The following is a 27822-nucleotide window of genomic DNA, read 5'->3' as shown; positions in this document are numbered from 1 at the left end:
TACTGTCCAACACCTCCTCCAGGGACAGACTGATTACTGACCAGCATCTCCTCCAGGGACAGACTGATTACTGTCCAGCACCTCCTCTAGGGACAGACTGATTACTGTCCAGCTCCTGCTCTAGGGACAGACTGATTACTATCCAGCACCTCCTCCAGGGACAGACTGATTACTGTCCAGCACCTCCTCTAGGGACAGACTGATTACTGTCCAGCACCTGCTCTAGGGACAGACTGATTACTATCCAGCACCTCCTCCAGGGATAGACTTATTACTGTCCAGCACCTCCTCCAGGGACAGACTGATTACTGACCAGCACCTCCTCTAGGGACACAGTGTGATTACTGTCCAACACCTCCTCCAGGGACAGACTGATTACGGTCCAGCACCTCCTCTAGGGACAGTGTGATTACTGTCCAACACCTCCTCTAGGGACAGACTGATTACTGTCCAGCACCTCCTCTAGGGACAGTGTGATTACTGTCCAACACCTCCTCCAGGGACAGACTTATTACTGTCCTGCACCTCCTCTAGGGACAGTGTGATTACTGTCCAGCACCTATCCTCTGTTACTGTCCAGCACCCTCCTCTAGGGACAGTGTGATTACTGTCCAACACCACCTCTAAGGACAGACTAATTACTGTCCAGCACCTCCTCTAGGGACAGACTGATTACTGTCCAGCACCTCCTCTAGGGACAGACTGATTACTGTCCAGCACCTCCTCTAAGGACAGACTGATTACTGTCCAGCACCTCCTCTAGGGACAGACTGATTACTGTCCAGCTCCTCCTCTAGGGACAAAACGTGATTAATGTCCAGCACCTCTCTAGGGACAGACTGATTACTGTCCAGCACCTCCTCCAGGGACAGACTGATTACTGACCAGCACCTCCTCCAGGGACAGACTGATTACTGTCCAGCACCTCCTCCAGGGACAAAACGTATTAATGTCCAGCACCTCCTCTAGGGACAGACTGATTACTGTCCAGCACCTCCTCCAGGGACAGACTGATTACTGACCAGCACCTCCTCCAGGGACAGACTGATTACTGTCCAGCACCTCCTCTAGGGACAGTGTGATTACTGACCAGCACCTCCTCCAGGGACAGACTGATTACTGTCCAGCACCTCCTCTAGGGACAGTGTGATTACTGTCCAACGCCTCCTCCAGGGACAGACTTATTACTGTCCAGCACCTCCTCTAGGGACAGACTGATAACTGAGTCCAGCACCTCCTCCAGGAACAGACTGATTACTGTCCAGCACCTCCTCTAGGGACAGTGTGATTACTGTCCAACACCTCCTCCAGGGACAGACTTATTACTGTCCAGCACCTCCTCCAGGGACAGACTGATTACTGACCAGCACCTCCTCTTAGGGACAGTGTGATTACTGTCCAACACCTCCTCCAGGGACAGACTGATTACTGTCCAGCACCTCCTCTGGGACAGTGTGATTACTGTCCAAGACCTCCTCTAGGGACAGACTGATTACTGTCCAGCACCTCCTCTAGGGACAGTGTGATTACTGTCCAATACCTCCTCCAGGGACAGACTTATTACTGTCCAGCACCTCCTCTAGGGACAGACTGATTACTGACCAGCACCTCCTCTAGGGACAGTGTGATTACTGTCCAGCACCTCCTCTAGGGACAGTGTGATTACTGTCCAACACCACCTCTAAGGACAGACTAATTACTGTCCAGCACCTCCTCTAGGGACAGACTGATTACTGTCCAGCACCTCCTCTAGGGACAGATTGATTACTGTCCAGCTCCTGCTCTAGGGACAGACTGATTACTATCCAGCACCTCCTTCCAGGGACAGACTGATTACTGTCCTGAACCTCCTCCAGGGACAGACTGATTACTGTCCTGCACCTCCTCCAGGAACAGACTGAGTACTGTCCTGCATCTCCTCCAGGGACAGACTGATTACTGTCCTGCACCTCCTCTCCTCTGTTACTGTCCACCATACACCACTTCACCATTATTCACTGGTCAAAAGAGTGGTCAATGTTGCAGGGATTTCTGGGTACCAGACAGCAGACAGACAGCAGTGTCTTGACTTGATTCCTGTAAAAACTATTAAAGTACAGCAGCAATGATCACGATGGCCTCATACAGAGAGCACGACCCCATTGACCCAGTCAGAACCCGCCAGGCCTTATATGACCCAGTCAGAACCCATCGGGCCTCCCCCCTCTCATGGCATGCCTAAGTAAATGGCCTCCTTTGGCTTTGACTATTGACAGAGATGTCATCCCTGGAGTCCATATGCTGGCAAGCTGTCTATGAGTGAAGACAACCCCTGTCTCTGTCTATGAGTGAAGACAACCCCTGTCTCTGTCTGAGTTAAGACAACCTCTGTCTCTGTCTATGAGTGAAGACAACCCCTGTCTCTGAGTTAAGACAACCCCTGTCTCTGTCTATGAGTGAAGACAACCCCTGTCTCTCTGTCTATGAGTTAAGACAACCCCTGTCTCTCTGTCTCTGAGTTAAGACAACCCCTGTCTCTGTCTCTGAGTTAAGACAACCCCTGTCTCTGAGTTAAGACAACCCCTGTCTCTGAGTTAAGACAACCCCTGTCTATGAGTTAAGACAACCCCTGTCTCTGTCTATGAGTTAAGACAACCCCTGTCTCTGTCTCTGAGTTAAGACAACCCCTGTCTCTGTCTATGAGTTAAGACAACCCCTGTCTCTGAGTTAAGACAACCCCTGTCTCTGTCTATGAGTTAAGACAACCCCTGTCTCTGTCTATGAGTTAAGACAACCCCTGTCTCTGTCTATGAGTTAAGACAACCCCTGTCTCTGTCTATGAGTTAAGACAACCCCTGTGTCTATGAGTTAAGACAACCCCTGTCTATGAGTTAAGACAACCCCTGTCTCTCTATGAGTTAAGACAACCCCTGTCTCTCTGTGTCTCTCTGTCTATGAGTTAAGACAACCCCTGTCTCTGTCTATGAGTTAAGACAACCCCTGTCTCTGTCTATGAGTGAGACAACCCTGTCTCTGTCTAGAGCTAAGACAACCCCTGTCTCTGAGTGAGTTAAGACAACCCCTGTCTCTCTGTCTATGAGTTAAGACAACCCCTGTCTCTGTCTATGAGTAAGACAACCCCTGTCTCTGTCTATGAGTTAAGACAACCCCTGTCTCTGTCTATGAGTTAAGACAACCCCTGTCTCTGTCTATGAGTTAGACAACCCCTTGTCTAAGACAACCCCTGTCTCTGTCTATGAGTTAAGACAACCCCTGTCTCTGTCTATGAGTTAAGACAACCCCTGTCTCTGTCTATGAGTTAAGACAACCCCTGTCTCTGTCTATGAGTTAAGACAACCCCTGTCTGTCTATGAGTTAAGACAACCCCTCTGTCTATGTCTCTCTGTCAACCCCTGTCTCTGTCTGAGTTAAGACAACCCCTGTCTCTCTGTCTATGAGTTAAGACAACCCCTGTCTCTAAGAGAGTTAAGACAACCCCTGTCTCTGAGTTAAGACAACCCCTGTCTCTGTCTCTGAGTTAAGACAACCCCTGTCTCTGTCTATGAGTTAAGACAACCCCTGTCTCTGTCTCTGAGTTAAGACTCTGAGTTAAGACAACCCCTGTCTCTGTTAAGACAACCCCTATGAGTTAAGACAACCCCTGTCTCTCTGAGTTAAGACAACCCCTGTCTCTGAGTTAAGACAACCCCTGTCTCTGTCTATGAGTTAAGACAACCCCTGTCTCTCGAGTTAAGACAACCCCTGTCTCTGAGTTAAGACAACCCCTGTCTCTGAGTTAAGACAACCCTGTCTCTGTCTCTAGACAACCCCTGTCTCTCTATCTATGAGTTAAGACAACCCCTGTCTCTATCTATGAGTTAAGACAACCCCTATATCTGAGTTAAGACAACCCCTATATCTGAGTTAAGACAACCCCTACCTCTGTCTCTGAGTTAAGACAACCCCTGTCTATGAGTTAAGACAACCCCTGTCTCTCTGTCTCTGAGTTAAGACAACCCCTGTCTCTGAGTTAAGACAACCCCTGTCTCTATCTATGAGTTAAGACAACCCCTGTCTCTCTGTCTGAGTTAAGACAACCCCTGTCTCTCTGTCTATGAGCTAAGACAACCCCTGTCTCTGTCTATGAGTCAACCCCTGTCTCTCTCTATGAGTTAAGACAACCCCTGTCTCTGAGTTAAGACAACCCCTGTCTCTGTCTCTGAGTTAAGACAACCCCTGTCTATGAGTTAAGACAACCCCTGTCTCTCTGTCTCTGAGTTAAGACAACCCCTGTCTCTGTCTATGAGTTAAGACAACCCCTGTCTCTCTGTCTATGAGCTAAGACAACCCCTGTCTCTCTGTCTATGAGCTAAGACAACCCCTGTCTATGAGTCTATGAGTTACACAACCCCTGTCTCTGTCTGTCTCTGAGTTAAGACAACCCCTGTCTCTGAGTCTAAGACAACCCCTGTCTCTTAAGACAACCCTGTCTGTCTATGAGTTAAGACAACCCCTGTCTTTCTGTCTATGAGCTAAGACAACCCCTGTCTATGAGTGATGACAACCCCTGTCTCTCTGTCTATGAGTTAAGACAACCCCTGTCTCTGTCTATGAGTTAAGACAACCCCTGTCTATGAGTGATGACAACCCCTGTCTCTCTGTCTATGAGCTAAGACAACCCCTGTCTCTCTGTCTATGAGCTAAGACAACCCCTGTCTCTCTGTCTATGAGCTAAGACAACCCCTGTCTATGAGTCTAAGACAACCCCTGTCTCTGTCTATGAGTGAAGACAACCCCTGTCTCTGTCTCTGAGTTAAGACAACCCCTGTCTCTGTCTATGAGTTAAGACAACCCCTGTCTCTGTCTATGAGTTAAGACAACCCCTGTCTCTGTCTATGAGTTAAGACAACCCCTGTCTCTGTCTATGAGTTAAGACAACCCCTGTCTCTGAGTTAAGACAACCCCTGTCTCTGTCTATGAGTTAAGACAACCCCTGTCTCTGTCTCTGAGTTAAGACAACCCCTGTCTCTCTGTCTATGAGTTAAGACAACCCCTGTCTCTGAGTTAAGACAACCCCTGTCTCTGAGTTAAGACAACCCCTGTCTCTGTCTATGAGTTAAGACAACCCCTGTCTCTCTATCTATGAGTTAAGACAACCCCTGTCTATGAGTTAAGACAACCCCTGTGTCTCTGTCTATGAGTTAAGACAACCCCTGTCTCTGTCTATGAGTTAAGACAACCCCTGTCTCTCTGTCTATGAGTTAAGACAACCCCTGTCTCTCTGTCTCTGAGTTAAGACAACCCCTGTCTATGAGTTAAGACAACCCCTGTCTATGAGTTAAGACAACCCCTGTCTCTCAGCTGAGGGGCTGAGAGACCTTAAGCAGGAGTAGAGACACACATACACTACACACTCTCTCTCACACACTCTCTCTCTCTCTGTCACACACACGCACACACGTACACACGCAGGGTCGTGTTGATGTAATGATTCAAACACTGTGGGGACGGCTGGGCAGAGACGGGAGGACGACTGCAAGACAGCTCTCTAAGCTGGAACATCCAACCAACCAAAACATCCCTGGTATAAACTCCATAACCAACCAAAACAACCCTGGTATAACTTCCATAACCAACCAAAACAACCCTGGTATAACTTCCATAACCAACCAAAACAACCCTGGTATAACTTCCATAACCAACCAAAACAACCCTGGTATAACTTCCATAACCAACCAAAACAACCCTGGTATAAACTCCATAACCAACCAAAACAACCCTGGTATAACTTCCATAACCAACCAAAACAACCCTGGTATAAACTCCATAACCAACCAAAACAACCCTGGTATAAACTCCATAACCAACCAAAACAACCCTGGTATAACTTCCATAACCAACCATAACAACCCTGGTATAACTTCCATAACCAACCCTGGTATAAATTGGTATAACATAGTTCCCAAAGACAAAGTCCCACCACTCTCTCTCATTACCGTGTGCCTAGTACAGGGTTCCCTAACTGGAGGCATGCAAGTCATTTTATTTGGCCACCCCAAGTTTTCTGAGAAAAATAATAGATTTTTAAAATATTGTTGGACATAGACTGTAAAAACAGAAAATCAGCTCCAATTGATGTTAATTTTTTAAAATGTGTTCTACAGTATTCCCACACATAACAGAGAGATACTGTACATGTGATACAGTATTCCCACACATAACAGAGAGATACTGTACATGTGATACAGTATTCCCACACATAACAGAGAGATACTGTACATGTGATACAGTATTCCCACACATAACAGAGAGATACTGTACATGTGATACAGTATTCCCACACATAACAGAGAGATACTGTACATGTGATACAGTATTCCCACACATAACAGAGAGATACTGTACATGTGATACAGTATTCCCACACATAACAGAGATACTGTACATGTGATACAGTATTCCCACACATAACAGAGAGATACTGTACATGTGATACAGTATTCCCACACATAACAGAGAGATACTGTACATGTGATACAGTATTCCCACACATAACAGAGAGATACTGTACATGTGATACAGTATTCCCACACATAACAGAGAGATACTGTACATGTGATACAGTATTCCCACACATAACAGAGAGATACTGTACATGTGATACAGTATTCCCAAGAGATACTGTACATGTGATACAGTATTCCCACACATAACAGAGAGATACTGTACATGTGATACAGTATTCCCACCCATAACAGAGATACTGTACATGTGATACAGTATTCCCACACATAACAGAGATAACATTTTATTCCCACACATAACAGAGATACTGTACATGTGATACAGTATTCCCACACATAACAGAGAGATACTGTACATGTGATACAGTATTCCCACATCATAACAGAGAGATACTGTACATGTGATTATTCCCAAACAGAGAGATACTGTGTGATACAGTATTCCCACACATAACAGAGAGATACTGTAATACAGTATTCCCATAACACTGTCTGTATAACAGAGAGATACTGTACATGTGATACAGTATTCCCACATGCAGTATGTCATGTGATAAGACAACACAACAGAGAGATACTGTACATGTGATACAGTATTCCCACACATAACAGAGAGATACTGTACATGTGATACAGTATTCCCACACATAACAGAGAGATACTGTACATGTGATAAGTATTCCCCACATAACAGAGAGATACTGTACATGTGATACAGTATTCCCAACATGAGAGATACTGTACATGTGATACAGTATTCCCACACATAACAGAGAGATACTGTACATGTGATACAGTATTCCCACACATAACAGAGAGATACTGTACATGTGATACAGTATTCCCACACATAACAGAGAGATACTGTACATGTGATACAGTATTCCCACACATAACAGAGAGATACTGTACATGTGATACAGTATTCCCACACATAACAGAGAGATACTGTACATGTGATACAGTATTCCCACACATAACAGAGAGATACTGTACATGTGATACAGTATTCCCACACATAACAGAGAGATACTGTACATGTGATACAGTAACCCTGTACATGTGATACAGTATTCCCACACATAACAGAGATACTGTACATGTGAACAGTTTCCCACACATAACAGAGAGATACTGTACATGTGATACAGTATTCCCACACATAACAGAGAGATACTGTACATGTGATACAGTATTCCCACACATAACAGAGAGATACTGTACATGTGATACAGTATTCCCAACATAACAAGATACTGTACATGTGATACAGTATTCCCATTAAAGAGAGATACTGTACATGTGATACAGTATTCCCACACATAACAGAGAGATACTGTACATGTGATACAGTATTCCCACACATAACAGAGAGATACTGTACATGTGATACAGTATTCCCACACATAACAGAGAGATACTGTACATGTGATACATATTCCCACACATAACAGAGATACTGTACATGTGATACAGTATTCTCAGAGAGATACCTGTGATACAGTATTCCCAAAACAGAGAGATACTGTACATGTGATACAGTATTCCCACCATAACAGAGAGATACTGGTGATACCTATTCCCACACATAACAGAGAGATACTGTACATGTGAGGACATAACAGAAACTGTACATGTGATACAGTATTCCCAACATAACAGAGAGATACTGTACATGTGATACAGTATTCCCACAAACAACTGTACATGTGATACAGTATTCCCAACACATAACAGAGAGATACTGTACATGTGATACAGTATTCCCAATAACAACAGAGATACTGTACATGTGATACAGTATTCCCACAACATAACAGAGAGATACTGTACATGTGATACAGTATTCCCAACATAACAGAGAGATACTGTACATGTGATACAGTATTCCCAACATAACAGAGAGATACTGTACATGTGATACAGTATTCCCACACATAACAGAGAGATACTGTACATGTGATACAGTATTCCCATACATGTACTGTACATGTGATACAGTATTCCCACACATAACAGAGAGATACTGTACATGTGATACAGTATTCCCACACATAACAGAGATACTGTACATGTGATACAGTATTCCCACACATAACAGAGATACTGTACATGTGATACAGTATTCCCACACATAACAGAGATACTGTACATGTGATACAGTATTTTAACAGAGATACTGTACATGTGATACAGTATTCCCACACATAACAGAGATACTGTACATGTGATACAGTATTCCCACACATAACAGAGAGATACTGTACATGTGATACAGTATTCCCACACATAACAGAGATACTGTACATGTGATACTGTACATAACAGAGATACTGTACATGTGATACAGTATTCCCACACATAACAGAGATACTGTACATGTGATACAGTATTCCCACACATAACAGAGATACTGTACATGTGATACAGTATTCCCACACATAACAGAGATACTGTACATGTGATACAGTATTCCCACACATAACAGAGATAACATGTGATACAGTATTCCCACACATAACAGAGATACTGTACATGTGATACAGTATTCCCACACATAACAGAGATACTGTACATGTGATACAGTATTCCCACACATAACAGAGATACTGTACATGTGATACAGTATTCCCACACATAACAGAGATACTGTACATGTGATACAGTATTCCCACACATAACAGAGATACTGTACATGTGATACAGTATTCCCACACATAACAGAGATACTGTACATGTGATACAGTATTCCCACACATAACAGAGAGATACTGTACATGTGATACAGTATTCCCACACATAACAGAGAGATACTGTACATGTGATACAGTATTCCCACACATAACAGAGAGATACTGTACATGTGATACAGTATTCCCACACATAACACAGATACTGTACATGTGATACAGTATTCCCACACATAACAGAGAGATACTGTACATGTGATCGTATATAAGCAAGGTCTAAAACTATTATGTTCTAGTCTGTTTGGTCATTTTGCGGTGAATTTGATGTCGACAGATATTTCTAATTATATTCCGGCCCCCTGACCATCCACTCAAGACAAAATTGGTCTTCTTAAAGATCCGCCCCGTTTTTTTTCCCATTTTCGACCCTAAAATGACATACCCAAATCTAACTGCCTGTATCTCAGGCCCTGAAGCAAGGATATGCATATTATTGGTACCATTTGAAAGGAAACACTTTGAAGTTTGTGGAAATGTGAAAGGAATGTAGGAGAATAAAACACATTAGATCTGGTAAAAGAGAATACAAAGAAAAAAACAACAGTTTTTTGGTATTTTTTTGTACCATCATCTTTGAAATGCAAGAGAAAGGCCATAATGTATTATTCCAGCCCAGGTGCAATTTTTTGCCACTAGATGGCAGCAGTGTATTTGTATTTCTGTTCAAAATTTTGTATCAAGACTGCCCAAATGTGCCTAATTTGTTTATTAATAACTTTAAGTTCGTAACTGTTCACTCTCCTCAAAAAATAGCATGGTATTATTTCACAATAATAGCTACTGTACATTGGACAGTGCAGTTAGATGAACAAGAATGTAAGCTTTCTGCCAATATCGGATATGTCTATGTCCTGGGAAATGTTCTTGTTGCTAATCTCATTAGCCTACGTTAGCTCAACCTCATGCTAATCACATTAGCCTACATTAGCTCAACCTCATGCTAATCTCATTAGCCTACGTTAGCTCAACCTCATGCTAATCTCATTAGCCTACGTTAGCTCAACCTCATGCTAATCACATTAGCCTACGTTAGCTCAACCTCATGCTAATCTCATTAGCCTACGTTAGCTCAACCTCATGCTAATCACATTAGCCTACGTTACCTCATGCTAATCTCATTAGCCTACGTCATGCTAATCTCATTAGCCTACGTTAGCTCAACCTCATGCTAATCACATTAGCCTACGTTAGCTCAACCTCATGCTAATCTCATTAGCCTACGTTAGCTCAACCTCATGCTAATCTCATTAGCCTACGTTAGCTCAACCTCATGCTAATCTCATTAGCCTACGTTAGCTCAACCTCATGCTAATCTCATTAGCCTACGTTAGCTCAACCATCCCTCAGGGGACCCACCGATCCTGTTGAAGTTTTAATCTAGTTGATGATCCCTGGTCTAGCACACGGTTTTCAAAATACATTGCAATTTGAGTATATGTTCACCAAGCAGGAATACACCGAATATTTAAACATTTTGTTCAAGACAATCTTAGGATACAAATGAGGGTTAGGCAGGTTTAAACAACATAATGTATCTGGACTGACAGGCAGGTTTAAACAACATAATGTATCTGGACTGACAGGCAGGTTTAAACAACATAATGTATCTGGACTGACAGGCAGACAGTAGTGAAGAGTTAGACAGGTTAACCAACATACTGTATCAGGGCTGACAGGCAGGTTAACCAACATACTGTATCTGGGCTGACAGGCAGACAGCAGTGAAGAGTTAGACAGGTTAACCAACATACTGTATCAGGACTGACAGGCAGGTTAACCAACATACTGTATCAGGACTGACAGGCAGGTTAACCAACATACTGTATCAGGACTGACAGGCAGGTTAACCAACATACTGTATCTGGGCTGACAGGCAGACAGCAGTGAAGAGTTAGACAGGTTAACCAACATACTGTATCAGGACTGACAGGCAGGTTAACCAACATACTGTATCAGGACTGACAGGCAGGTTAACCAACATACTGTATCTGGGCTGACAGGCAGACAGCAGTGAAGAGTTAGACAGGTTAACCAACATACTGTATCTGGGCTGACAGGAAGGCCAACATTCTCTAATGTAGCTATAAAAGGTTTCTGTAAAGCACCTCTACGGACAAATAAACTACTCTTATTTTGACAGGCAGGAAGCTGAGCACACAAAGGCCTCTGGCGGACGCTTGATCCAATTTCCAAACTGGCTGGAATTCTGAGGGAGCCGGTCATTCCCGCTGGTTGGGAAAACAGGACCGGATAAATAATTAGTGGAGAACTGGGAACAGACTACTGAGAAAAGGAGAGGACAGGAGAGGAGAACCAGAGGCGGTACTACGGTGTTGCTAGGGGTGACAGGACAGGAGCTTCTACATTGCTTGCTGTTTGGGGTTTTTAGGCTGGGTTCCTGTATAAGCGCTTTCTGACATCTGCTGATGTAAAAAAAAAGAAAAAAAGGTCTCTATAAATATAAATACATTTGATTTGATTTGCGTGACCCATTTAAGTAGACCCCACCACAGACGTGTCAGACCGAACCACTCCACTGTTCTGCTCGGTTACCAGTACTTAAGGGCACTTCACCTCAGTCCGTGTCTCTGTATTCATACGCCTCAACTCAAGCCAACTGACATCAATCTGGAATAGACTATAACGAGCCAATGACTGTGTAAGTTCCTTGTGCTGTAGTGTAATGCACAAATCGTAATTTCTGTCGTCTATGATTCAGAGGAAAATGCTGGGCTTTGGGTTCTACACTGTCTGCTGCTGTTACAGTCTATTGCTGATTAGACACCGTCTACAGACCAGCCAGACCCCTAAGTCTATGGCCAGACTGCTGATTAGACTAAGTCTACAGACCAGCCAGACCCCTAAGTCTATGGCCAGACTGCTGATTAGACTAAGTCTACAGACCAGCCAGACCCCTAAATCTATGGCCAGACTGCTGATTAGACTAAGTCTACAGACCAGCCTGACCCCTAAATCTATGGCCAGACTGCTGGGCCAAGTACAGGACATCATCTCAGTAACAGTCCAGGAGGACAGAGAGCCATGAGTCTAGTCATCAATATTCCAGGTGAGGGTTTGGAAACACTGTCTGACGTATTTCAAACACAGACAGACCGAGACAGCGAGAGAGACAGAGAGAGAGAGGAGAGAGAGAGAGAGAGAGAGAGAGAGAGAGAGAGAGCCGGAAAGAGAGAGAGAGAGAGAGAGAGACAGCGAGAGAGAGAGAGAGAGACAGCGAGAGAGAGAGAGGTTCAGCTGCCCGGAGTCGGACTGCTACCCAGCAGGGAAATCACTGTGCCCTCATCTCAAAGTAGCGTGGGAAACATCTGGTAGATTAGATGAACGGAGGGCCGCTCCCTACCAGAGAAATTACCCGGGATTATTGTTTCAAAGGATATCCTGCCAAGGCAGACGTAGTCTCACTCTCTGGCCTCGTCCTACCTGCCCCCCCTCACCAGGCTGTGGGAAACGTAGCCGATCAAAATGAGTTGGTGTGAGTGGATTGGTTTTCAACAAGGTCTCATGGATCTGGTTTAAAAAGCCTTTAAATAAACAGGCTTCAGTCAACAACAGAGAAAAATAGAGAATCAGTTTCAGCTTCGAAAATGTTTTAAACAAACTGAGTGTGATTTTTAGAGCAGTCGAAAGAAGTCCACACCGAGGCCAATACGCTGTCCCATATGGCATCCTATCCCCTAATAGTGCCCTACTGTTGACCAGGGCCCTTGCACCCTATTCCCTATATAGTGCCACACTGTAGACCAGGGCCCATGGGATTAGGAGGCCATTTGGGAGGCAGTTTGGCTCCACCTCCTGATGGTTGCTCTGATACAGGATAAACAGCAGAACTCCTCCCACACTGACAGGGTGAAGGAGTAACAGACCTCCTCCAACACTGACAGGGTGAAGGAGTAACAGATCTCCTCCCACACTGACAGGGTGAAGGAGTAACAGACCTCCTCCCACACTGACAGGGTGAAGGAGTAACATACCTCCTCCCACACTGACAGGGTGAAGGAGTAACAGACCTCCTCCCACACTGACAGGGTGATGGAGTAACAGACCTCCTCCCACACTGACAGGGTGAAGGAGTAACAGACCTCCTCCCACACTGACAGGGTGAAGGAGTAACAGACCTCCTCCCACACTGACAGGGTGAAGGAGTAACAGACATCCTCCCACACTGACAGGGTGAAGGAGTAACAGACCTCACTCCCACACTGACAGGGTGAAGGAGTAAAGACCTCCTCCCACACTGACAGGGTGAAGGAGTAACAGACCTCCTCCCACACTGACAGGGTGAAGGAGTAACAGACCTCCTCCCACACTGACAGGGTGAAGGAGTAACAGACCTCCTCCCACACTGACAGGGTGATGGAGTTTTCAACAGACCTCCTCCCACACTGACAGGGTGAAGGAGTAACAGACCTCCTCCCACACTGACAGGGTGAAGGAGTAACAGACCTCCTCCCACACTGACAGGGTGAAGGAGTAACAGACCTCCTCCCACACTGACAGGGTGAAGGAGGCCATAACAGACCTCCTCCACACTGACAGGGTGAAGGAGTAACAGACCTCCTCCCACACTGACAGGGTGAAGGAGTAACAGACCTCCTCCCACACTGACAGGGTGAAGGAGTAACAGACCTCCTCCCACACTGACAGGGAGAAGGAGTAACAGACCTCCTCCCACACTGACAGGGTGAAGGAGTAACAGACCTCCTCCCACACTGACAGGGTGAAGGAGTAACAGACCTCCTCCCACACTGACAGGGTGAAGGAGTAACAGACCTCCTCCCACACTGACAGGGTGATGGAGTAACAGACCTCCTCCCACACTGACAGGGTGAAGGAGTAACAGACCTCCTCCCACACTGACAGGGAGAAGGAGTAACAGACCTCCTCCCACACTGACAGGGTGATGGAGTAACAGACCTCCTCCCACACTGACAGGGTGATGGAGTAACAGACCTCCTCCCACACTGACAGGGTGATGGAGTAACAGACCTCCTCCCACATTGACAGGGAGAAGCGCTATTTGAAAAAGGAACGTCAACACGGTTTGGTGACACATACACTAAACTAAAATAGAAATTGAACAGGTAAAAGTGTCGGTCCCATGTTTCATGAGCTGAAATAAAAAATCCCAGAAATATTCCATACGCACAAAAAGCGTATTCCTCAATTTTTCGGCACAAATTTGTTTACATCCCTGTTAGTGAGCATTTCTCCTTTGCCAAGATAATCCATCCACCTGACAGGTGTGGCTTATCAAGAAGCTGATTAAACAGCATGATCATTACACAGGTGCACCTTGTGCTGGGGACAATAAAAAGCCACTCTAAAATGTGCAGTTTTGTCACACAACACAACGCCACAGATGTCTCAAGTTTTGAGGGAGCGTGCAATTGGTATGCTGACTGCAGCAATGTCCACCAGAGATGTTGCCTGATAATCGAATGTTAATTTCTCTACCATAAGCCGCCTCCAACGATTTAGAGAATTTGGCAGAACATCCAACTGGCCTCACAACCACAGACCACATGTAACCACGCCAGCCCAGGAGCCCCACATCCGGCTTCTTTACCTGCGGGATCGACCTGCCACCCAGATAGCTGATGAAATTGTGGGTTTGCACAACAAAATAATTTCTGGTACAGTCAGCCAGCAACCGTCAGTTCATCTGCGTGCCCTTCAATGGCCACTGGCCTCGCTGGAGAAGTGTGCTCTTCACTGATGAATCCCGGTTTCAACTGTACCGGGCAGATGGCAGACAGTGTGGATGGCATCGTGTGGGTAAGCGGTTTGCTGATGTCAACGTTGTGAACAGAGTGCCCCATGGTGGCGGTGGGGTTATGGGTAGGCATAAGTTACAGACAATGAACACAATTGCATTTTATCAATGGCAATTTGAACGCCCAAAGATTCCGTGATGAAATCCTGAGGCCCATTGTCGTGCCATTCATCCTCCATCACCTCATGTTTCAGCATGATAATGTTGCAAGGATCTGTACACAATTACTGGAAGCTGAAAATTTCCCAGTTCTTCCATGGCCTGCATACTCACCAGACACGTCACCCATTGAGCATGTCTGGGATAAACGTGTACAACAGCGTGTTCCAGTTCCTGCCCATATCCAGCAACTTGGCGCAGCCATTGAAGAGGAGTGGGACATTCCACAATCAACAGCCTGATCAACTCAATGCGAAGGAGACGTGTCACGCTGCATGAGACAAATGGTGGTCACACCAGATAGTGACTGGTTTTCTGATCACACCAGATACTGACCGGTTTTCTGATCACACCAGATACTGACCGGTTTTGATCACACCAGATACTGATCACACCAGATACTGACCGGTTCACACCACACCAGATACTGACCGGTTTTCTGATCACACCAGATACTGACTGGTTTTCTGATCACACCAGATACTGACTGGTTTTCTGATCACACCAGATACTGACTGGTTTTCTGATCACACCAGATACTGACTGGTTTTCTGATCACACCAGATACTGACTGGTTTTCTGATCCATGACCTTACTTTTGTTTCAGAAGGGCTTTCCAAGGGGATCTGTCAGGACCATGCCACCTGAAACCTGTATTAAACTGGTATTAATACTGGTGTTACATTTCATCTGTCACTGAGCAACAATGTGTGTTCTCCTCTCTTCTCTGACAACACCGTATGCCTTTAGCATGTCTGGGCATTGACCGGTCACCGATATCCGTAGGCCTCCGTTACCCACATGAGATTGTTGAAAATGTCTCCATTCATATTGCAAGTCAGCCTACATGTCTGACACATTAGCCAACAACCTAAAAGCACGTTAGAATGAAACAAAACTGACACCGGACATAACGTGTGATGTGACATTGGACTTAAGGTCTATTGAGTTGAGCAAACAAAATATTTACCTCAGATTTACTCTCATCCGCGAATGGAAGACATGAAAGCGCGTCCCATGTGAAGTTTAACACAAATTCAATGGAGAATAACTTTCCACGGCTCATTTTACCGAATTGAGAATACATTTTCCTGCTCGCGTAAATTACCGAATTGACGGTTACCAAATTTACCCGAAGCTTTGCCAGGTATTTAACCTTTACCGAAATCCCCGTCGTGACAGTAAAACATCGGTGACCGCGGTATCCCAGACAACCACGCGCTCGAGCCACGAGATGGCGCCAACTTACAGGAAATGAACATGTGGAAGGCGCGTGTGTGCCACAAAACACATTTAGAATATGAAGCATTTAAATACACAGCAAACATACCTGTTATGGGTAACTAATGTTAGGGGTAACTAATGTTATGGGTAACTACATGTTATGGGTAACTAATGTTATGGGTAACTAAATGTTATGGGTAACTACATGTTATGGGTAACTAATGTTAATGGTAACTAATGTTATGGGTAACTAATGTTATGGGTATGGTTTCTTCACAAATATCAGTGGTGTGAAACTATGTCATCTCAGAACAAAATGCAAGAACTCCTAAAATGTGAGCTTCTAATGGAAAAAGGGGGGTTAAAATGGCCTCTTCCAGCCCACTGCATATTACAACCTACATGTGGTCCAGATGAGCCAACCATGTTATTATGTGGTAACTTTTATCTTTCATATATTGATCAGCACTCATATGCAACACATAATCTTTCTAAATGGTCATTATAAAGCCATAATTAGGGGCTGTTTTGTAACAAATCTGTGGCGATGGTCCACATGTTCTCTCTTCACATTTCTGAACATTAACTAATAACTTTTCACATAATATCCACTGACAACCCCCCCCTCCTGCAAAGCATGATGCAATCCAACTCATGACTCAGAGAAACTAGGCCTTTCATTCACTTCAAATGTGCCGGAAGTATCACAAAACCAATTCTTAGCCAAACATGTACAAAATTAAACTCAAAAACAAAATGGCTTCTTTTCTACAATTAGAAATTTTATTGTCCCGCACAAAGTGAAAACAGAGGTTATTTCCTTTAGAAGAAGGTGTTTGGTCTCTTGGTGGTGAAGCGGGGCTTGTGTTGACGACGCAGGACCCTGTGGGGCAGGGGGAACTTGATCTTGGAGTCCTGAGGACAAGAGGAGATGTTTTAGGCAAAGACATGCTGTCATTTCATCTGACGGGCAGAAAAAATGAGGCGAGGTGCTGGTTAGTCGGAGAAGAACACTTAAACGAAAAGGAGCGCCACACACACTCACAGGAGGCGCTAAGATACAATAACTGAACAACAACGTTCAACGATTGCGTCTGAGCTCCCTAGCGTTTCCATTAAGATAACAAGGCACACAGCCGCCATGCTAACACTAGCTGGGTTTATTTGAACAGCAGAAACCTACAGTTATAACTACAATAATTTTAAAATCAAGTAGAAATTAGATAACTAGGGAGAAAACAGTTTTGCCATTGAAATTACAACACCATACTAATTTTACAGGCGGTAGCATCAGCATGTAGCCAGATTCAAAAACACACCAGGTTTTAAGACCAGGAACATTAAATCTGGAAGAGGAATCTGGTGTTTTGTCTGGCAGGTTTTATATCCGGAGCGGACCAACACAGCGCCAGAGACCCGCGGCACATCACTCAGTTAAAACAGCAAGACACAATACAACCTGGCATTACGATACGCTCACAATACCATTCACACTGGAGTCATTTAGCAGACGCTCTTTTCTCCAGAGCAACTTATAGGAGCGTATGGGGTTAAGTGTCTTGCTCAAGGGCACAACGGCAGATTTTTCACCTAGCCAATGCGGGGATTTAAATCAAATTGTATTTGTCACGTGTCGAACAGTGAAATGAAATAAACAAAATAACAATACCGAGGCTATATACAGGGGGTACCAGTACCTAGTCAATGTGCGGGGGTACAGGTTAGTTGAGGTACTATGTACATGTAGGTAGTGGTAAAGTGACTATGCATAGATAATAAACAGTGAGTAGCAGCAGTGTGCTCAGCAGTCTTGGGGGTAAGAAGCTGTTAAGGACCCTCTTGGACCTAGACTTGGTGCAGAGAACAGTCTGACCTAGACCCGGTACCGTAGCACAGACTACAGTCTGACCTAGACTGCGTGCTGTAGCACAGAGAACAGTCTGACCTAGACCGCGTGCCGTAGCACAGAGAACAGTCTGACCTAGACCGCGTGCCGTAGCACAGAGAACAGTCTGACCTAGACCCGGTACCGTAGCACAGAGAACAGTCTGACCTAGACCCGGTACCGTAGCACAGAGAAGTCTGACCTAGACCCAGAACCATAGCACAGAGAACAGTCTGACCTAGACCCGGTACCGTAGCACAGAGAACAGTCTGACCTAGACCCGGTACCGTAGCACAGAGAACAGTCTGACCTAGACCCGGTACCGTAGCACAGAGAACAGTCTGGCCTCGGTGGATGAAATGCGATGTGAGTGGACTTACGTGGAACTGCTTGATGGCAGGTCTGCGGCATTTATTGGCAGCGATCTCCTGGACCTTCATGATGTGGATGGAGTGGGCGCGGGCACGATGGCGAGCACCCATATCACGATCTGGAGAACACACAGACACAACATCAGAATAACTTTCGGGCCTGCTGAGCGGACACTTGGGGGGTTCTGATGGTTTGATTTCTGACACGACAAGATCACTCACAGTAGGCCTGTGAGCCATCTCCAGCTCTGCATCTGGCTTGCTAATAACTAAGATGTACTGAGTAAATGACATTTGGTTTGCTAACTAAGATGTACTGAGTAAATGACATTTGGTTTGCTAACTAAGATGTACTGAGTAAATGACATTTGGTTTGCTAACTAAGATGTACTGAGTAAATGACATTTGGTTTGCTAACTAAGATGTACTGAGTAAATGACATTTGGTTTGCTAACTAAGATGTACTGAGTAAATGACATTTGGTTTGCTAACTAAGATGTACTGAGTAAATGACATTTGGTTTGCTAACTAAGATGTACTGAGTAAATGACATTTGGTTTGCTAACTTCCTAACTAAGTGTTAGATGGCAAAGTCAAGCTTCTTGGTTACAGCAGAGATAATCAAGATCCTGGTTGCCGAAATTGTCTTCTGCGTCCCAGGTTTTAGGGGGGGGATAGGGCACCTTCGGTACAATTCCGATAATACTGTATACTCCAGAATGAGGCGGCAGGTAGCCTAGTGGTTAGAGTGTTGGGCCAGTAACCGAAAGGTTGCTACACCGAATCCCTGAGCTGACAAGGTAAAAGAAATCTGTTGTTCTGCCCCGGAACAAGGCAGTTAACCCACTGTTCCCCCCGGGAGGCCGTCATTGTAATAAGAATTTGTTCTTATCCGACTTGCCTAGTTAAATAAATGGTACAGAAACCACATGTACATCTTCATAGCGCCCAAACCCAACACACAGAGACAACGCACGTTGGGTTTATGTGCCAACTCAACATTTACACCGTTAACTCTAAATTCACTTTCCGTTCTCCTGGGATGATCTACAGCAGCTACAAGCTGTTTCCCTAAACATCTCATGAGGAACCGTCTAATAATGATCACAGATCTTAAAAATGGCTGTCCAATGCATCAATGGGTTAAACCCAGTGTTCTCCAGACTGTCAGACAGACAGCATGACATGGGGCCACACTGGGACATACTCACAGCACTGGGTGACGGCTGCAGAGGTGGTCAGGTCTCTGTATTCTCGGTACATGTTGTGGGTTCCACTACGGGAGTCGTAACGCAACCAGATGCCAAAGTTCTTCACCTTCAGGGGGGTCTTCTCGTGCACCTGAGAGAGGTGGGGGGAAATAACAGTTCATTAGACAAGGTTCAACCTTATAGAATGAGACAACTTCCTGCCCGACACCTAATTGGCAGACAGGAAGTTGTCTCATACTGTAAGGTTTAACCTGACTTATACATAAATGGCAGAGGGACGTTAGGGCTGCACGGTATACTGAAAATTATCTACTTTTCCCGATACAAAAATCGGTCCAATGATTTGGTTACATTCTGTCAAACGGTTTCTCAATGCAGCAGAAACACATCGGTTTAAAAAAAAACTGCTGTTTCTAGTGAAAAAAGGCATTTTAATTAATTATATGAAGAGTTGGTCCGCATTCCCCTGTACTGTGAATAAGACCTGGTCTACATCTCCATTTAATTAGTTTATCTAGAAATGTTCAAGTCAATTATTAACATTGAGTTTCTATCTACAAAAAGAACAATCAAATCAAATCAAATGTATGATTGATTCATTGTGCGTCACCCATAACACAATTGGCCCGGCATCGTCCGGGTTTGGCCGTCACTGTAAATAACGCGGCAGCGTAGCCTAGCGGTTAGAGCGTTGGACTAGTAACCGGAAGGTTGCAAGTTCAAACCCCAGAGCTGACATGGTACAAATCTGTCGTTCTGCCCTGAACAGGCAGTTAACCAACTGTTCCCCCGGTAGGCCGTCATTGAAAATAAGAATTTGTTCTTTAACTGAAATAAAGGTTAAAGTAAAAAGAAACTAAATAAAATAAAAACTCAAGATACAGAACAGTAGCTGAGTTCCTCCATCTGGATCAGGTGCCATTGTTTTGGTTGTGGCATCGTTTTGATATTGCGTATCCTGAAACTGAAGCAGGTAGCTAAGTCTAAATTCAGGTATCGTGACAACACTGGTGTACATGCATAGCATTTACTCATGTTTACCCTGAAAACGTCTCATTTCAACAGGAGAGGACCGACAGACAAACGATGCAGCGATAGATTTGTATGTAAAAAAAAAAAAAAAATACCGGTCAAACACATCAACAGTTTATTTTCTCCTGTAATCTCTCTTTAAAGGGCAGTGTCTTTAAAATACTTCACGGTTGTGTGTGCAACAGTAATACTAACTTCCAGCCAGACCACTGATGCCATCCATTTCCATAATAGTTTATTTGCACATAATGAAATCTCAGTAAATAGAAAACACATTAAACATATGCACTCAATACTGGTGAATATTTGCAGTTGATTTGTTTCCCCCATCACACCAATGAGCCCACCCTGTCCCCTGTGCTACCTACCAGACCACAGTAGACTGTCTCTCCGTTGGCCTTCTTCATCTTCCTCAGCTGGGAGACAAAGTACCAGAAGCGAGACTTGGCCACCACATGGTTAGGAGCGAAGATCCTCATGCGGTAGAGAGGAGGGGTGGGGTTCTTAACCGAGGGCAGGAGGCGCCCAACGACTTTGTACTCCCTAAGCTGTGTGGATGGAGCAGGAGAGGAAGAAATGTGAGTAACGTGCAATACAATGTCCATAGGCGAATACAGGTTGTCCATAGGTACCAGTTGCTAACTTAAAGACTATGATGGATACTGGTTAAGACACATATGTATTAAAATGTTGAACCTTGGATTCACTTTCAACGGCACATCAGCATCAGAGAAAGGCGACAAGGTACATCATGTCGATTTTAGCACACCTGACAAGATCATACCATTTATTTGATATGGCCTTTGGGTTAGGGTGCATTGCAATTCGTAAATCTAAATTAAATGAATACAATGCATGACATTATCTACAGTCAACTGCAAGGATGTCAACATTACGTTTGCTTCATGTACCAGGCGCAATGTCTTTAGCTTGGTAGCCAGCCAATCTTAGCCTGCTAACTTTGATATTTTACACTTCTGAATGACACTAGCTAGCTATAGCTAACAACTACTTCCAGTTAACAACCCAACTAATTACTTGTTTCGGGATTGAGAAACAGGATGGGCTGCTAACATGTGTCTGGAGAGGATAATTAGCTACGAGGTGTATTTGTATTCGCTAACTGGCCAAGTTCGCCGACTAGCAACGCGGCCTGGTATGTGGCAACTAGCTTACTAAAGTTAGCAATCTAGGCTACTAGATACATGTTAGTTAGCACTTCGCGGACATTTTAACACACTTTGAGAATTAGTGTACAGAAAACAACTTGTTTGGAGAGAGGTGACTAAATACATAAGACGGGCATATTTGTTTGGTTCACTGTTGCCACATATTTTCCTAACTAGCTGCATTGTTTCTCTATGGGCCCACATGGTCCAAAATCTCAAACGTGGACGCCATGTTACAGCCGCGGAGGCTTCAGTTTTTTAAAGCCGAAAAAATGGAACTATTTATATCGATTTAGCATCATGTGACTACATAATTCAAACGATTGAAGCAATATGTGCTCAAATCTGTCTATATAACTGGCTTTCTGTGATTTAAAAAGGTTGAATAAACTATTTTACATACTGTGCCAGACGCCTTCATGGTGTCTCTCGCTGACTGCGAACTGGGAAAGAGGAAGTAGTAGGGCGGAGACTCCGGATGTGAAGTACAAAAAGGGGCGGGATCAAACGCTTTAATTCCTCTGATTGGTTCGCCGTCCAGAGCGTTTATAAGCTGTAATAACCCAATTTAAAAAATGTTTTATGAACGTTTATTTATATTTTAAGCTATAATTTTATCAGTATCTTCGACATTGTCAACGACAGTCAATCTTTGACTGTATCAGAGAGTAGAAGGAGTAGAACCACCTCATATCTCATCAATAAGATTTATCTAATCAATCTGTCAGAATAGTCCAATATTCCCTTTCAAAACATTTATGGAATTGTTATCAGAAGAGGGATTCCCCGAAAAAAACATATATCTAGCCACAGACTTGTCGTGATGGAAATTACGTTTATTTAAAAAACGTTTTATTGAAAATAAAATAATTTGTGGGGGAGAACTTCTTCCTGTGGTCATGACCCCAACGAAAATGTGACGTTTCCCGTTCCGTTGAATCGACACGCCGCAAGAAATCGACTCCTGAAATTCCTGCTCTGAACCCTTAGCTGAGCTAAACAGACAAACTAGAAGTGCTTTTTTGGGTAATTCCTGACGATTTAGGGATGTACTGACGGACGGAGACGATGAAGATGAAAGTATAGCAATAAGGTGAGATATTATAAAATATCGGTTTACTTCTGAATTGACTTTGTTCAACGGGCCTCGGGAGTCTTTCACCGGGAGCGTTATGGTGGCTCAATGTGCGGTAAACGTGTGCTGATGATACCGGAGGAAAAACAGTCTACCGTAGCTCTAACGTTAATTTGATGTTGTGACGTTTTGTTAATACAAGTATAAAGTATAAAAACCTGCATTTAACGTTGTTACCTTGTTTCATTTAAACGAAACTAGTTAGATATCCAGCTAACGTTATGCGACCAAGCCAGCACAATACACAAGGGCAACTTTATATGAGGAGTGGCTGACCAGACGGCCAGTCGGTATTTCGGTGGCCACTGTCCAGCCGCTAGCTAGTTAACGTTAGTCAATACTAGGTAACAGGCATCTAAGACAAAATAGTTTATTAGCCCTCGCAAGGCTGCCGGCCCAGACAGCATCCCGCGTCCTCAGAGCATGTGTAGACCAGCTGGCTGGAGTGTTTACGGACGGATTCAGTCTCTCCCTTCCCCACTTACTTCAAGATGTCCACCATTGTTCCTTTACCCAAGAAGGCAAAAGTACCTGAACTAAATGACCATCGCCCCACTGCACTCACTTCTGTCACCCTGAAGTGCTTTGACGCCAGTTAAGGATTATATCATCTTACCCGAGGCCCTAAGCCCACTAGTTAAGGATCACATCACCTTACCCGAAGCCCTAAACCCACTAGTTAAGGATCATATAATCTTACCCGAGGCCCTAAGCCCACTAGTTAAGGATCACATCGTCTTACCTGAAGCCCTAGACCCACTAGTTAAGGATCACATCGTCTTACCTGAAGCCCTAGACCCACTAGTTAAGGATCATATCATCTTACCCGAAGCCCTAGACCCACTAGTTAAGGATCACCTTACCTGAAGCCCTAGACCCACTAGTTAAGGATCACCTTACCTGAATCCCTAGACCCTCTACAATTTGTGTGCCGCCCCAACAGATGACTCAATTGCCGTCGCATGCACACTGCCCTATCCCATCTGGACAAGATGAATACCTATGTAAGAATGCTGTTCATCGACTACAGCCCAGCTTTCAACACCATAGTGCCCTCCAAGCTCATCACTGAGCTCGGGGTCCTGGTTCTGAGCCCTGCCCTATGTAACTGGGTGCTGGATTCCCTCCTGTACTGCTTGGCTGTGCACGTCTCCAACTCAATCATCAAGTTTGCTGATGACACAACAGTGGTAGTGCTGATTTACCAACAATGACAAGACAGCCTACAGGGAGGAGGGGAGGGCCCTGGCGGAGTGGTGCCAGGACAATAACCTCTTACCTCAACATAACGGAAGGAGCTGATTGTGGACTTCAGGAGACAACAGAGAGATCACACCCCCATCCACATCGATGGGCCACAGTGGAGAGGGTGAAAATGTTTCAAGTTCCTCAGCATGCACATCACTGACAACCTGAAATGATCCATTCACACAGACAATGTGGTGAAGAAGGCACAACGACTGCCTCTTCAACCTCCAGGAGGCTGAAGAAATTAGGCGTGGCCCGTAAGATCCTCACATTCTTTTACTGATGCGCCATTGAGAGCTTCCTGTCTGTCGGGCTGTATCACCGCCTGGTACGGCACCTGCACCGTCCTCAACCGCAGGGCTCTCCAGAAGGTGGTGTGGTCATCACCGCGGGCACACTGCCTGCCTTCCAGGACATCAACAGCAAATCCATTTTTATTTGTCACATGCGCCGAATACAACAGGTGTAGTAGACCTCATCGTGAAATGTTTACTTACAAGCCCTTAAACAACAATGCAGTTCAAGAAACAGAGTTAAGATTATTTCCTAAATAAACTAAAGTATTAAATAAAATCAAAAAGTAACACAAGAAAATTGCATAACAATAATGAGGCTGAAGTGACTATTCATAGATAATAAACAGTGAGTAGCAGCAGTGTAAAAACAAATGGTGGTGTAAATAGTCTGATTAATTGTTCATCAGTCTTGTGGCTTGGGGGGGTAGACGCTGTTAAGGAGCCTCTTGGTCCTAGACTTGGCGCTCTGGTACTGCTTGCTGTGCGGTAGCAGAGAGAACAGTCTATGACTTGGGTGACTGGAGTCTTTGACAATTTTTGGGCCTTCCTCTGACACCGCTTATTATATAGGTCCTGGATGGCAGGAAGCTTGGCCCCAGTGATTTACTGGGCCGTACACACTACCCTCTAGCGCTTTATGGTCAGATGCCGAGCAGTTGCCATTAGGGAGGCACGATCGTAACATATCGTAATCGGGCGATATTAGCTAAAAATGCCAACATTCACTCAACATTCATATTCACTCGCCCAAGCCTTCCCCATTTCTCCTTCTCCCAAATCCATTCAGCTGATGTTCTGAAAGAGCTGCAAAATCTGGACCCCTACAAATCAGCTGGGCTAGACTATCTGGACCCTTTCTTTCTAAAATTATCTGCCAAAATTGTTGCCACCCCTATTACTAGCCTGTTCAACCTCTTTCGTGTCGTCTGAGATTCCCAAAGATTGGAAAGCAGCTGCGGTCATCCCCCTCTTCAAAGGGGGGACACTCTTGACCCAAACTGCTACAGACCTATATCCATCCTACCGTGCCTTTCTAAGGTCTTCGAAAGCCAAGTCAACAAACAGATTACCGACCATTTCGAATCTCACCATACCTTCTCTGCTATGCAATCTGGTTTCAGAGCTGGTCATGGGTGCACCTCAGCCACGCTCAAGGTCCTAAACGATATCTTAACCGCCATCGATAAGAAACATTACTGTGCAGCCGTATTCATTGATCTGGCCAAGGCTTTCGACTCTGTCAATCACCACATCCTCATCGGCAGACTCGACAGCCTTGGTTTCTCAAATGATTGCCTCGCCTGGTTCACCAACTACTTCTCTGATAGAGTTCAGTGTGTCAAATCGGAGGGTCTGCTGTCCGGACCTCTGGCAGTCTCTATGGGGGTACCACAGGGTTCAATTCTTGGACCGACTCTCTTCTCTGTATACATCGATGAGGTCGCTCTTGCTGCTGGTGAGTCTCTGATCCACCTCTACGCAGACGACACCATTCTGTATACTTCTGGCCCTTCTTTTGACACTGTGTTAACAACCCTCCAGGCAAGCTTCAATGCCATACAACTCTCCTTCCGTGGCCTCCAATTGCTCTTAAATACAAGTAAAACTAAATGCATGCTCTTCAACCGATCGCTACCTGCACCTACCCGCCTGTCCAACATCACTACTCTGGACGGCTCTGACTTAGAATACGTGGACAACTACAAATACTTAGGTGTCTGGTTAGACTGTAAACTCTCCTTCCAGACCCATATCAAACATCTCCAATCCAAAGTTAAATCTAGAATTGGCTTCCTATTTCGCAACAAAGCATCCTTCACTCATGCTGCCAAACATACCCTTGTAAAACTGACCATCCTACCAATCCTCGACTTTGGCGATGTCATTTACAAAATAGCCTCCAATACCCTACTCAACAAATTGTATGCAGTCTATCACAGTGCAATCCGTTTTGTCACCAAAGCCCCATATACTACCCACCATTGCAACCTGTACGCTCTCGTTGGCTGGCCCTCGCTTCATACTCGTCGCCAAACCCACTGGCTCCATGTCATCTACAAGACCCTGCTAGGTAAAGTCCCCCCTTATCTCAGCTCGCTGGTCACCATAGCATCTCCCCCCTGTAGCACACGCTCCAGCAGGTATATCTCTCTAGTCACCCCCAAAACCAATTCTTTCTTTGGCCGCCTCTCCTTCCAGTTCTCTGCTGCCAATGACTGGAACGAACTACAAAAATCTCTGAAACTGGAAACACTTATCTCCCTCACTAGCTTTAAGCACCAACTGTCAGAGCAGCTCACAGATTACTGCACCTTTACATAGCCCACCTATAATTTAGCCCAAACAGCTACCTCTTTCCCAACTGTATTTAATTTTAATTTATTTATTTATTTTGCTCCGTTGCACCCCATTATTTTTATTTCTACTTTGCACATTCTTCCATTGCAAAACTACCATTCCAGTGTTTTACTTGCTATATTGTATTTACTTTGCCACCATGGCCTTTTTTGCCTTTACCTCCCTTCTCACCTCATTTGCTCACATTGTATATAGACTTGTTTATACTGTATTATTGACTGTATGTTTGTTTTACTCCATGTGTAACTCTGTGTCGTTGTATCTGTCGAACTGCTTTGCTTTATCTTGGCCAGGTCGCAATTGTAAATGAGAACTTGTTCTCAACTTGCCTACCTGGTTAAATAAAGGTGAAAAAAAATATTGTCCAGATGTCTAGTTTAACGCTGATGTGCAAAACCGATGTCAAAGCTAACGTGCATAAAGAAGATATAATGACGCCAAGTAGAATTTTGCAAACGTGCAAAATGGCATTCCTAACCTAGCCCACAATGTTGACTGCTCGATCCACACAGCAGACAAGTCCAGCAGTCATTTGAAAGAATAAGAATTTCACCGAGACAATTCAAAAGGTCGAAAACCATTAACACCAAGATAATGGAGTTCATTCCCCTTGACAATCAATAGTTCTCTGTCGTGGGTGATGTTGGCTTTCGCGGACTGGTGGAGCCCCGGTACACACTACCAAGT

The 27822-nt window shown here is 44.6% G+C and overlaps 2 protein-coding genes and 1 non-coding gene across 20 annotated transcripts in view; 1 reads left to right on the top strand and 2 right to left on the bottom strand.

Annotated features, from left to right (window-relative positions):
- Positions 1 to 17191: 17191 nt before the first annotated feature.
- Positions 17192 to 22618, bottom strand: rpl18a (ribosomal protein L18a). Its single transcript, XM_042316307.1, has 5 exons — positions 22502 to 22618; positions 21298 to 21477; positions 19898 to 20027; positions 18696 to 18805; positions 17192 to 17345 (listed from the first exon to the last, which is right to left on the bottom strand). The coding sequence occupies exons 1-5, from the start codon at positions 22517 to 22519 to the stop codon at positions 17253 to 17255; spliced, it is 531 nt and encodes a 176-aa protein (XP_042172241.1). The 5' UTR covers positions 22520 to 22618; the 3' UTR covers positions 17192 to 17252.
- On the bottom strand, positions 21615 to 21749 carry LOC112251884. The gene has a single exon (XR_002953752.1). It is a non-coding gene; the product is annotated as a small nucleolar RNA SNORA68 (small nucleolar RNA).
- Positions 22619 to 23001: 383 nt separating the features above from the next.
- xpot (exportin, tRNA (nuclear export receptor for tRNAs)) overlaps positions 23002 to 27822 on the top strand; it is a 49646-nt gene continuing 44825 nt past the window's right edge. For 15 of the 18 annotated variants that reach the window (XM_042316298.1, XM_042316300.1, XM_042316296.1 and 12 more), the window contains exon 1: positions 23002 to 23191. The gene's annotated coding sequence lies outside the window, so the exon portion shown is untranslated. The remainder of the gene's footprint in view (positions 23192 to 27822) is intronic. The other 3 variants (XM_042316304.1, XM_042316303.1, XM_042316305.1) reach the window with 2 other exon arrangements.

Source organism: Oncorhynchus tshawytscha, unplaced genomic scaffold, assembly GCF_018296145.1.
Source record: "Oncorhynchus tshawytscha isolate Ot180627B unplaced genomic scaffold, Otsh_v2.0 Un_contig_3229_pilon_pilon, whole genome shotgun sequence".
NCBI lineage: Eukaryota > Metazoa > Chordata > Actinopteri > Salmoniformes > Salmonidae > Oncorhynchus > Oncorhynchus tshawytscha.
The sequence above is the reverse complement of the archived record's forward strand: the minus strand, read 5'-3'. Positions and strand labels throughout refer to the sequence as shown.

Bases quoted from the DNA above. Each gene is read 5' to 3' on its own strand.
- rpl18a (XM_042316307.1), bottom strand. The intron at 18,806-19,897 runs GTGAGTATGTCC...TGTGTTCTCCAG, and splicing joins TGCAGCCGTCACCCAGTGCT to ATCGTGATATGGGTGCTCGC. The intron at 17,346-18,695 runs GTAAGTCCACTC...TCTTGTCCTCAG, and splicing joins CTGCCATCAAGCAGTTCCAC to GACTCCAAGATCAAGTTCCC.